The sequence below is a fragment of the Leptidea sinapis genome, chromosome 24, assembly GCF_905404315.1.
Source record: "Leptidea sinapis chromosome 24, ilLepSina1.1, whole genome shotgun sequence".
Classification (NCBI taxonomy): domain Eukaryota; kingdom Metazoa; phylum Arthropoda; class Insecta; order Lepidoptera; family Pieridae; genus Leptidea; species Leptidea sinapis.
Window position 1 is genome coordinate 4892859 of NC_066288.1, and position 13761 is coordinate 4906619.

Consider the following 13761-nt stretch of genomic DNA (forward strand, 5'->3'; position numbering starts at 1 on the left):
TTTTCTGTAAGATAGACTTTTTAATGTAAAATAATTGTAATAGTTCTGAAGTGTTAATTTTTTTATGTAATATAAATTGTCATTTTTGTGTATAGCGCAAATAAATTAATATTGTATTTAACCACATCGATGCTAGAACTTTCATACTGATAAATAAAGCAATTTGTGCGAAATTTTTCCCTAACCATTCCAAAATATTAATGTTAGAAGCACAACGTTAATGTTAAAAGTTTTCATTTCTGCCGGCACTCCTGGAGTGCAACCAGTTATTTTTTACAAGTTATGTTTTTGATGGCTTCTCATTTCTTAGTCCTACTTTTTTTCCTTTCCGTCACCTTTTACTTCTTATGACCGTTGCTTATTTTTGTAGATAGTCTTCCTATAAGCAATTTGTTATTTTTTTAACTGATAGCCCTCACTTCAGGGATTAACTATACATATTAAAGGAGACATTTTTTTTCGGCCCACTGGTTTTGGTGATGTTTATAAATCGTATTATGCTAGTAAAATTGTAAATAATTTATTATTATCAACACGACATATCTTATTGTAAAATCCAGCCGGGATCATAAAATTATAATAAAAAGACAAACATTTGTTACATTTCCTGTATCCAGTTATGGTTACCTTGGCAAAAAAATGCGTATAATGAAACATTTGTAACATTCATGTGAGAATATAAAAATATTACTGCAAAACATGGTAGTTATAGTGATTATCGGCTTTTGAAAAGTAAAATATATCTTTTGGATCCATGAACCTTATTTTAATTATTTTCTTAGAGGTTCCACTAATTTAGCAATAAGTACTTTGTTTAATGTCACCGTTAGGTTTCCGTGCAATGGAATAAAGTAACATAGACATTTTTTTTTTGGTTCTGTTCGTCCATCTGGACAGGCAAAGGGGTGAAAAGCCCATACAGCCAAGTCTTCATTTTTATTTTTCTATTCTTCACGTTACACAGCTTGTTCAAAGTCAAGCTAAGTATTTATATAATCTTCATCTTCAAACATAAATAGTACAATTTCCCATAAAAGTAGTATTTCGTGTTCTTCATGTTTCATTTTCTTCATATACATATAGGTTCGCATGAAAGTCAAGTCTTTTATTGATAATATTCTTGTTCCAATGAAGATCAAGCTTAGCCCCTTATTTTTAATAATAAAGTTTTATGATATAATACTAAAATATAAATCTCATATACGTTATAAGAAATATATTATACATGAATTATAAGTAATAATAGTAATAATGATGAATATAATTATAAGATAATATGAAACTAATTTAAGGTATAACTACAAATATAATATTTACATTTATACATTAAAATTTACATTATAAACACAAGTCTAATAATAATTTATGGACGAATATGTTTTAAGTCTGTGTAAGGGATTGTGTCAAAAGCCAAGCCGTATATTCAAATTTCGCCTACCGTTGAAACTATAAATTTGTAAAGCGGCACGAAGCAGTCATAAGTATTCAATAACTGCTGAAGTGAGCGCGGGATGTCTTCAGCATTCTTATAAATATCCAAGAGGCAGTCTATCAATGTAAATCTTTGAAGATTATATTGGGGACAGTCAAAGAAAATGTGATCAAGAGTTTGGATGGATAAATTACAGAATTGACAAGTTGGAGAATCTAAAACACCGATCCTAAATAAATGAGCACCACTACGAGAATGTCCCAGACGTAACCGACAAATTGTGGTGTAAAATTTTCTGTGTAAGTATTTTTTCTTTTTAACAAACCAGGGAGGAGAGATTTCGTTTTTAATGTCGGCTAACCATTTGCCCATTGTTTGAAATACTTGTTGCCAATAATTCTGAAAGTCTTGCAAGAATTTACCTTTAAAATGAGACAGTGCATCTGTGTGTGGTATGGGAATGTTCAAAGCAGTATGTAGCTGATAACTCTTCACAACGTCTCGAAAATTAAAGCTTTGCTGCAAAATTGCAGAAGATTAAATTCTTATTATCTGTGGGCTTTTTTCTTCATATTTTGGCTCTATTTATACAAATAACAGTGGACAACCTTACAATAACTGTCTAAACTCTGAATATTTCTATAATGTCAGGAATAATAGTCCGTTATTGATGCCGCCACAGATTGACGATAATATGATTTAAAAAAAACTGCAATCACTGGATAGACATAAAGGAGCTGGGCCAGATGGAATTCTTTCAATTTTTGTGGTTGAATGTGCTAAGCAGTTGGCAGTACCCCTCTCATTTATCTACAATAAATATCTCAGTACGGGATGCTTTCCGTTGTATTGGAAAACAGCCAAGGTGGTCCCCATACATAGATTTTTGTGAAACTATAACCGAATTACTGGATGCAAAGAAACAGGTCGACGTTGTATATACTGACTTCAGTAAGGCTTTTGATCGAGTGTGTCATAGTGTCTTGATCGCCAAATTATCAGCTTATGGTATATTCAACATATTTTTGGAATGGTTTAGATCATATTTGTCTAGTCGCTACTTTTTTGTGGTGGTTAATGGCTTCAATTCCTCTCCTCAATTTATTACATCTGGTGTACCGCAGGGCTCTCATTTAGGGCCCCTACTTTTAAATTTTTTTACTAACGATATCGTCAATTCTATAAAATCATCAAAACCTTATCTCTATGCCGATGACTTGAAGATATTAAAAGAAATTAATTCAATCGAAGACTGTACCAGACTTCAATCAGATATCGAGAGCATTACTTTATGGTGCCATTATAATGGTATGTTATTAAATTCAGATAAGTGCCACTTTATTACTTTTTCACGGAAAAGCAGTAAAGTAGAGCACAATTATAGCATTAATGGGACTTCTATTCATAAGTTAAATCAAGTTAAAGATCTGGGCATTGTTTTTGATGCTAAGTTAACTTTCGTTCCCCATATAGAGTATGTTACCTCTCGGGCATCTAAAATGTTAGGATTTTTAATTAGAAACATAAAAGTATTTCGTAACAACTTTTTAAAAATTTCACTTTACAACTCATTGGTACGGAGCATATTGGAATATGGATCGGTAGTTTGGAGACCTCACTATGCGACACACATGTTAAGAATAGAGCGAATTCAAAAAAGATTTATTTGGCATTTACTTTATTCGAACGGACTTTCAAGAAAATGTCTGTCTCCCTATGCTAATAGACTCGTATTTTTCAAAATGACTTCCTTAGAAGACAGGCGAACTCTAATCGATCTTATCTTTGTATTAAAACTTTTAAATGACAAGATTGACTGTCCTCAGCTTCTGAATAAAATTAATTTTCGTGTCTCTAGTAGATATCCCCGGAAGCAAATTATTCCGCTAGTTCCACCGGTTCGAAGATGTATGTTTGGAGCGAACTCTCCTATTCCTAAGCTGTGCAAGATGGTAAACATATATAGCGATTACATCGATATTAATTTCACGACTTCTGTCTATACAGTTCGTAAATTATTTGTATGTAAGTTTACTGAATAAAATGTAGTCATAATAATTATATTTCTCAGTATTATAATATACATAATAATCTTAAATAATAATAATTTAAAACCAAACCAATCAATTTAACCATTATTACTTGTTGGCATATAAGTTTTTTTCCTCTTAAACTAATATTTACTTTGTGAAAATTATTAAAGCATGTGGTAGATACCTGTAATTGTTTGTTACATTAAGTACTTTATATTTAGTCTGTATTATAAATATATAACGCATCAATGTAAACAAATGTTGGTATTTCTAAATAAATTACATAAAAGGTTTAATAATACATATACCCAATGCTAGCTAATATATTTTAAGATCAAGAGCTACTTTAATTTAACCCGACAGCATGTTTCTTCATTCGTGCTTATATTCACACATTTTTATCTATCTATAGTTTGTCGATATTATAGTGGCAAGCACTACCTTACTAGAATAAATAATGGCTACATATGGATTTGAATTGAAGTTGATTGCCTTATGTTGTCTCCTAGTGCAACTACTTAGAAAATGTTCAATTGAATGCGCGCTCTCCAGGCTATCTATTATTGCTCCGAGTTTAATAAAATGTAAAACCAAATGACTATCACACAATCTAGACCTACTCTCCGAGAATTCTGTTTTTAAATACTTACCATAACCGACCGTTAACCAACTTCAAAAAAGGAGGAGGCTCTCAATTCGTCTGTATGTTTTTTTTTCGACTCGGTGTCATCCAAGATAGGTTTGTTACTACATACATAGGTGAGATGTGCTTGAGTCGTGAGGAGGCGAGAGGCGAGAGCGGGTCGCGGCGGAAGGACCGACCGATTCGAAAAATAGTAATAATTGTAACTAGAATAAGATTAATTTATTAGACTGTATAGAAATACGCAATTATACTTTATAATATACTATAAAATATTTATACTTTTTAGTGCATATTATATCTATTGTTTTGGAATAGTGTTTTTGAAGTAGGGTGCTTTTTATTATTATTATTTTTTTTACAAATAAACTGTCCAGAAAATTTCAGTAAAGCCCGAGAATATATGTGTTTGCTGCAGAGATTGAGCCTTTTTTCATAACGTAACGACTTAAACCACGTTTTCATAGTATTGAAAATTTTTAATTATGGTAATATTTTTTAAAGTAATGTCGAGAATACTAAAATATGGTAAATATATAAAAATTCTACTACCACAAATACCAGTGGGAAGCTCTTAGGCACAGAATGCCGGCTAGATTATGGGTACCACAACGACGCTTATTTCTGCCGTGGAGCAGTAATGTGTAAGCATTACTGTGTTTCGGTCTGAAGGGCGCCGTAGCTAGTGAAATTACTGGGCAAATGAGACTTAACATCTTGTCTCAAGGTGACGAGCGCAGTTGTAGTGCCGCTCAGAATTTTTGGGGGTTTCAAGAATCCTGAGCGGCACTGCATTGTAATGGGCAGGGCGTATCAATTACCATCAGCTGAACGTCCTGCTCGTCTTGTCCCTTATTTTCATAAAAAAAAATGCATAAGCATTACTGTGTTTCGGTATGAAGAGCGCCGTAGCTAGTGAAATTACTGGGCAAATGAGACTTAAGTTGACTAGCGCAGTTGTAGTACCGCTCAGAATTTTTGGGGTTTTTCAATAATCCTGTGCGGCACTGCATATTAATGGGTATCAATTACCATCAGATGAAGGTCCTGCTCGTCTCATCCCTTATTTTCATAAGAAAAAAAATGCTACATTCGCTGGAATATCGTATAGAGTTACAAAGTAAATTTTTAATTAGATAAACAATTTAATTAGTGCGTTTATCGTTTTATTATATTGATAATCATATAAAAGATAATGTAGATAATTATGTATTAATGCAGTTATGTCATGAAGAAAGAATACATCGTTAGTTTATGCTCAAAAATATTTAATACTTAATATCATCCACAATGCGTTTTCTTTTGATTGTAATTTTATCTTTATCTTGTGTGTCTGTGATTGGTCAAACATGTAAGTATTAATGATCTATTTAATATGTTACGTGTAGTTTATTTTACCAACGGTTCTCTTTATATAATTACTAAGAAGTTAAATTCTGTTTTGTTAATTAAGATCGGTACTAGACGACGGCCAGAACATTATACAATATTTTGCCATATAAAAATGCAGTGGGGTAATACTAGAATATGGTAAAAACATAAAAATGCTAGTACCACTACAAATACCAGTGGGAGGCTCCTGTGCACAGAATGCCGGCTAGATTATGGGTACCACAATGGCGCCTATTTCTGCCGTGGAGCAGTAATGTGTGAACTGTAATTTCTGGGCAAATGAGACTAAACAACTTAACTCAAGTTGATTACCGCAGTTTTGGTACCGCTCAGAATGTTTGGGTTTTCCAATAATCCTGAGCGGCACTGCGTATTAATGAGCAGGGCGTATCAATTACCGTCAGCTGAAGGTCCTGCTCGTCTCATCCCTTATTCATCATCTTATCGGGACTAGACGACGGCCAGTCTTCAGCTCTGACGAAGTGCGAAACGTTCCTTTCCAACATAGACTGCGGAGACCGAGCTTTATGACCCGGCGCCCAATCTAGGTGGAAGGGCCATTCTTGGTTATTGAAACTGGTGTTCTTATGGGGCTTCAATACCTTCTCGAGAATCGTATCTTGATACATTTGTGCCTTTTTTGATACCTTTTTCACAAAAGTATGGCTCAGTCACTCCTTCTTATCTAATACTCCACCAAACCATCAGTATAGTCGGATAGTCGGATAGAGTTCACGTTGCACTCTGTCGACTAATTGGGAAGCGACTTAGAGCGTTGAGCATAAATACGGTCATTTTGTTTGTTAAAATATTCATGCTCATTATCACATAAAATGCTCAATTATCTCTGTGATCTGCCTTTGCGTACCGCTTCAGTGGTTGTTTTGATTTTACCACCCTATTATTTTTCAAATTATCAGTTAAGAAATGACCATTACGTCTCTTATAGGCTGTATAAGTCATCTTTTAAAATAAGGGACATGGTGCTAGTATAAGTCATCTTTTAAAATAAGCGACATGGTGCTAGGTGCTATCTCCATTTCCCGAGATAAAATCTTTTACTTTCGGACAGTATTCCTTCGAACTCTTTCCCTTACTGCTTTGACGACCTTTTTCGTACGAACACTACGTTGACGGCCACATACTTTTCTGTCTCAAACAGAGGAGGTCTCATTGTACCTATTAATAGCCCGGTACCTACACAAACATTTTACAAATACCAAGCGTATGGAGAGTTTTAAAAATTGCATTAATGCAACCACAGCGATCCGGTTCTATTTATCACCCCACTCCATTTTTATATCGCAAAATATTGTACAATGTTTTGGCGCCAAAATGAGAAAACTCAACGAACAATCATATAAAAATGACAGATTCCAAATTCAAATGTAATGTTTTGTTTATTTTTAATTGTAACAGTATTTATGGCCAGACTAAGTATATACAGTTTGACTGGTGAGTGATTAGCGATTGTTACAATTTAACGATATTTTTCTAATTATATTATAAAATTAGGAACTTTATTTTTGAACAAATTTCCCTATTGTTAAACGATACATATTTTCCGCACTGCATGACTCGGGGAGTTCATCGCAAGCGCTAGTAGGTCCGTGACGTTCGCGCTTCCTGTAATAATAATAATATTGACACACTTTTTACACAAATTATCTTGCCCCAAGCTAAGCATATATAGCCTGTGTTATGGGTTACAAGACAATGATATATTTAATACAATATACTTACTTAAACATACATAAATTCATATAAACATACATAAATACATTTAAACATCCATGACTCGGAAACAAACATCTATCTATCGGTAACATTCATCATATAAATGCTTGCACCTACCGGGATTCGAACCCGGGACCTCTAGCTTAGTAGGTAGGATCGCTAACCCCTCGGCTAAACAGGTTGCCTATAACTGCGCCCTGCCATTAGCGTGTATTCCTTGCATTACTGAATAGTCAGTTATTTTTTTTTGTTTTAGTGACCAATGTACGACTTGCAGATCATACCAGCTACATAATAGAACTTCTTCAGCGGACGGTCGACATTGCCCAGAAATATAACTGGAGCAAACTGAAATTAGATGATATTGTTATGAATATAGAGTAAGTATGAATGTTCTTGATATCACAAAAATCGAAAAACGACGAAAATATTTTAAAAGCAATCACAATGGAGTATACCTAATTATTTAACTCTATGTTTTTAAGGATAATAAATATTTATCGTAGATAAAATTAAAAGGGAGTGACTTTTGTTTTGTGTTTTTGTGTCTGGGAGTGCCTCATGACTGAGAAGGACGGGCGCAAGAAACTCAGCGGGCTTTATTCATTTTTTTATAAAAATATAGATTACAATGCACTATCGTACAATAAAAAAATATAATTAAAGAACCCGAGGGTGTTCGCTCAATTAAGAGAATCATTTAGGTTATAATAACCTTTCACACACAAACGTTTTTTAACAATTCTTTTAAATTTCGTAACACATTTGTTCGTACATTTTCTACTATAATAGTTCTATTATCTTTTGTAGTGAAGAAGTAATGAATAAAACTGTAAGAGGAACCGTTGAATTCACAAACGGCTTCGTTGTGTCGATGCAAAGTATGGATCTGATACAAAGCACTGTGCAGCAAGCTTGGCTGTATGATAGAAATACAAATATAACAAGACTGGAGTTACGAAGTACACTGAGGATGCAAGATGTAGCCATTGGCTATGACGTCATTGCAAAGATGGATCATGATGAGTTTCACAATACAGGCGTGATCGTTCATCCGTTGATTCATTTCCCAATTACAGTAAGCATTACGTTTAATTATATTAGGTATTAAACGGCGGACATACCCGAACAGTTTGTAGCATATTTTTCAATGGGATTAACTTTTTTATTTATTGGATTGGGAGAAAAGTTATTTCGCATTTTACATTAAACTTCTTTTGCGAGGTTTGCGATTTAAGCAAAATTTTGTTCGACGACTTTTTGCCATTTGGTGGTTGGTGACAATACAAACTCTCTTAATTTTTTCTGAGTGGCTATATGTGTGGTCTAGCGTTATCATGGTAAAAGACCTCATCCATTTATATTGATCACTTTTGACCGCTTTCTGTCAACTTCCTGCCATAATATCATCAGTTGTTCGTATTAAACATACAAAACATCATCTTACAGTGACCATATTATAGTATTAAAAATCTTTTAAGTAACTTACTTAATTCACGCTTCTAATTCTATCCATATCGAAGATATAGGGGGTCGAAAAAAGTCTGAACTGCTTCAAGAAAAGGATGGAGCGGCTGTGTCGCTTGATTTTACACGACTTGGCGGGGGCACTACCATGCCCTCAGATAGATTAGTAAGTTAATAGAAGCCTTCGGATTTCCGCAAAACTATGGGGCACAGCTAGAGCGTTAGATATAATGACTACTAATACTACTAGACGCAATTAAGTAGAGCCTGCCTGCCTAAAATTAAAACTATCATTGTGCGAGGCCTCTACCCACGCCTACCGGACTATCTGATAGTACGGCCGTACCAAATCCGATCAGATGTTTAGGCTACTTTTGTGTCACTAGTCAAATGGCGCGCTACAAATTTGAACACCACAAATGTATTTCTGGTGTGTAGCCGACAATAAAAGCATAATAGATAATAAAAAAGGCATATTTAAGATCCCATACCCACATCTCGTGTTACGCATTTAGACGTATTCTGGAATACGTACCTGAGTCTGAAACGTGCAACTTACACTTCACGGTCATAAAATTTGTAAATTGTATATTAATTTAAACTCAATCATTAACCTTGTTCATAATAGAGTTATTATTATTATTTATATTGAGTAATCTGCTTATTTAAGATATTTTAGATTTTAAACTTTTTTAACTTCTTTCCTCCAGTTGCAGAAAGCATCCTTAAAGTTAATGTTTCATTAAATATAATACCGTCACTTTCTTTTTCATTTTGACAGTCAAAGATAGTGTAACGCTTAAGTCACACGCGGGATCTTATAAAATCAAACAATCTATTAGTCTCCAATGGATTATATTCATTTTATAACTTAATACAGCATATTATAGTTTATATTAGGCCGAAGACCAACCGTTCTTACTTTACTTCATGATCTAATCTGACTTATTCGATTTTCCGCTCATCCGCGTCAATATTTTAAATTATAAAAGAATATTCTATTCTTTAGCTTGACGGCCAACAATAGAACAATGAGTTCTTATATGCGGATAAGAACTCCTTGTTACAATAGCATGTGATATAATGTAACATTAACATTAAATATGCTTTCTGCAACCGGCGATTTGTCTGTTTCTGTTAATTGTCATTATGAATTATAGCTTAATAAACATTCCGACCTTATCTTACGTTATCTTTACGTAATATTTTTTATTTAAGAGTTTATCTTAGTTCGCTTCACTCTCGTGAAAATAGCTTAATTGCCAAAACACAAAAAAAATAACCAGTACTACTAGCTTATCTGAACATTTTATTAATAAAAGACATTTTTTTAATTTTTCTCAAAATTGATTCCTTTAGAATTCTTTTTGATGTCATTTGTAATATACTAGATACTACTATATATCGGCCCAGCCGCTTTGGAGTACGTGAGGAAAAGCTACAAAATATATTCATAGGCATGCCATGTGCGGAAAGCGCTGCTAATTTTGTATTTTTATGTATCCAATTTTTGTCAGTAAATATATTTTCATATTTCATTTTCAAATTTCATCAGTTGTTATCAATAATCTTATGATGGTCTACACAGTATTAACCAATTTTATATTTCAGTTGATACGCGATCTTTTCACTGATGAATTGTCTTCCACGGGGTCAACGACGTTATTCACTCACAGAAATGGAGTTAAATTTGTACCAGAAAATACTGTGACGCAAATTATAAGTGTACTTGTAAGTTTTGTTTTGTAGTTATTCTTATTATTTTGAGTTTCGAAAGTAGAATCACTTAGTATAATATATTCTTTGATTAACTGGAGTATTACATATTTAAATAATATTTGGGTTTTAGTACCTATACCAGAAAAAATCTATAGTAAAAAAGCCAAATCTCAAATTTGCTTTCAATTTGACAATGACACTGCATCTTGCTATGCTTACGTCTATAAATCACCTCATCGATAATTGTGCAATTAGATGTGACCGCTATAATTATATTTTCTAACTACTCAAAAACAGACATCCTCTCTGACGTAAACGCATACGCCAACCCGTAGTGTAAAAGAGGAGGTAAGATATACCAGCCAGAGAGGATATCTGTGTCGCGTTTATAAAGTGCAGGGCCGGCTTCGTCGTCTTCCGGTCGAAGTGGACTACACTTAAATTTGAGCGAAGTCCCCTGATGTTGCAAAAGTGCACAGCGAATGTGGTGGAGGTGGTTAGAGCCTCAAGTTTGCCCCCTCCTGAATACGGGGGGCAGCCCGGGAATCCACTTTTAGGTACAGGTGGACGCCCAGGGACGGATTCTCTAGGACTACATTTTTTTATGACAATAAGGGACAAGATGAGCTGATACAGCTGATTGTAATTGATACGCGCTGCTTCTTACAATGCAGTGCCGCTCAGGATTATTGAAAACCCCAAAAATTCTGAGCGGCACTAGAATTGCGCTCGTCACCTTGAGCCATAAGATGTTAAGTCTCATTTGTCCAGTAATTTCACTAGCGCCCTTCAGACCGAAACACAGTAATTATATTATTATTATTACACAGTATTATTTATACATTACTGCTTCACGGCAGAAATAGGCAACGTTGTTGTACCTATAATCTAGCTGGCATCCTGTGCCTCCCACTGGTAAACATATACATAATCTGGAGTAGTCCATTTTTATTCCGTCCTGCCCTTTGTATCTAGAGGGGGGAGGGGCTGGCTTAGGCCTCCAGGTGGCCCACAGACTGAATAAAACACAGGGGCAAAGCTGCTATTTCACGTCCGTTTTGAAGTGGGAGATTTTATTTTCACGGTTGTGCCAGCCTTATTCGGTTGTGACCCTTAGGACGCAGCATGGGTTTTCCACTCATAAATAATAATCTAAATAAGTAATAAGGATTTTAATATTACCGATTACCGTTACCACAAAGAAAACTCCATTTGTATCACCGCTCTTCGAAAACACTTCCCTTAAAGCCTCGCCTAGTATCGGAATACTGGGTCTCGAAATTTCGAGCGATTGCCAATTCCCTGGCCATCTGGAGGGCAAAGCCAAATTGGCTTCAAAGAAACTGGGCGTCATAAATAGAGCACGGTAATACTTCAAGCCGGCCCACATTTTAGCGCTCTACAAAGTGCAGGTCCGGCCACACATGGAGTATTGCTGTCATCTCTGGTCTGGCGCACCCCAGTATCAGCTCGATCCATTTGACCGCGTGCAACGCAGAGCAGCTCGAATTGTCGGGGACCTAGCGCTCTATGAACGGCTGGATCACTTGGCTTTGCGTAGAGACGTCGCTTCACTGTGTGTCTTTTGGGCTTTTTAACCTGATTCCTGTCGCCGAATTCCACCTTCGCACGACACGCCACAAGTTACGATATCATCCCCACCATCTGGATGTGTGGCGGTCCTCCACAGTGCGGTTTTCAAGGAGCTTTCTTCCTCGTACTACGAAGCTGTGGAATAAGCTTCCTTGTGCGGTGTTTCCGGGACGATACGACATGGGTACCTTCAAAAAAAGCGCCGTGCCGTTTAGCACACTACGCCCCGAACAAGTTCTGACTCTCATTTTGTTACTAAGATAGTTTATTTTGCATGATCTTATAGCTTGTTTAAATAGTTTTGTTATATATTCTCTCATATCATCCTAATTATAAGCAATCTATTATTACACATAAAATAAACACTGCGCCCACGCCAAAATGGCGCCGATCAATAGCATACCGCGGTGCGGGGGCACTTGCCGATCATAGAAGTTTAACTTAGTTTATGATCAAAAATAAAAAAATTGAGTCAAACACCCAATTAGAACCCCTTATGTGTAAACTACTTACAGTCGCTGCATTGGCTTTTGTGTTACGCATTTAGCTATACTGTTTTCTTTTCACTTTAAATAATATTGATATGCCACAGTCACAACTAAAAGTATTTTACACAAATAAAATTTGAAAAACAAAATTTTATGAACGATGCGGGTTTCGAACCCACGACCTCCGGCGTTCCGTGCCGGTGCTCTAACCAACTGAGCTAACCGTTCGAGTACCGCCTCGTTATAAAATTCTGTTTATTTTGTTCAACTCTCTGGTTGTGGAACGCCGGAGATCGTGGGTTCGAATCCCGCATCGTTCATAAAATTTTGTTTTTCAAATTTTATTTGTGTATTAATCCTAGAAGTGAGGGTTATCACTTTAAAAACATAACATATTGTAAAAGTATTTTATAATTTCAGTTCCAATGGAACAGCACATTTTCGAGTTTCAACCGATGGGCTACTGAAATATTTGCACCTACCGTCCTTGAGTTGGCAAAAACTGAGCATAAAATACCAATATTCTGCTACGATTGTCCTATAGTGTAATGAAATTCAATAAATATTTTTTTAATAATTTTTATAGTTTATTTATATATAAAGCATTTTTTATTTAACCTAATAATATTATAATAATTATATGATATTGTTAGCGACACAGTCGCTGTGTTAAGCGGCTGAATTAAGTTTTACCAGTGGGAGGCTCCTTTGCACAGGATGCCGGCTAGATTATGGGTACCAACGGCGCCTATTTCTGTCGTGAAGCAGTAATATGTAAGCATTACTGTGTCGGTCTGAAGGGCGCCGCAGCTAGTGAAATTACTGGCCAAATGAGACTTAACATCTTATGTCTCAGAATCTTTGGCTCTTTCAAGAATCCTTACCGGCACTGCATTATAATGGGCAGGGCGTTTCAATTACCATCACCTGAACATCCGGCTCGTCTCGACCCTTATTTACATAAAAAAATAAGACCGTCGCGAGGACAGACCGGTATTGCAATACGGTCGGGTAGCAGAGCCGCGCTATCATCGGTTAGATACGGTGTCGTGTTAACGTAACATAATATTAACTTTGTAACTCTACTTAACGAGTTAAATTAATTACCTAAAGTCTACTTTTTACGCTAAGATAACCCACCATCAAGACCAGGGCATTGGGTGCCTCCAGATATATATTGACGAAATAGAGAATACACAATCAAAATTTGTAAAGAATATCAGCATCTGCATTATGGTTCTAGTTCCGGGGAATCCT

At 35.4% G+C, this 13761-nt stretch overlaps 1 protein-coding gene across 1 annotated transcript; it reads left to right on the forward strand.

The window, feature by feature from the left end:
- The first annotated feature begins 5333 nt into the window (after positions 1–5333).
- LOC126971691 (uncharacterized) lies at positions 5334–13081 on the forward strand. The gene is made up of 5 exons (XM_050818086.1): positions 5334–5459; positions 7494–7617; positions 8048–8315; positions 10316–10435; positions 12925–13081. The coding sequence occupies exons 1-5, from the start codon at positions 5399–5401 to the stop codon at positions 13051–13053; spliced, it is 702 nt and encodes a 233-aa protein (XP_050674043.1). The 5' UTR covers positions 5334–5398; the 3' UTR covers positions 13054–13081.
- Positions 13082–13761: the final 680 nt, after the last annotated feature.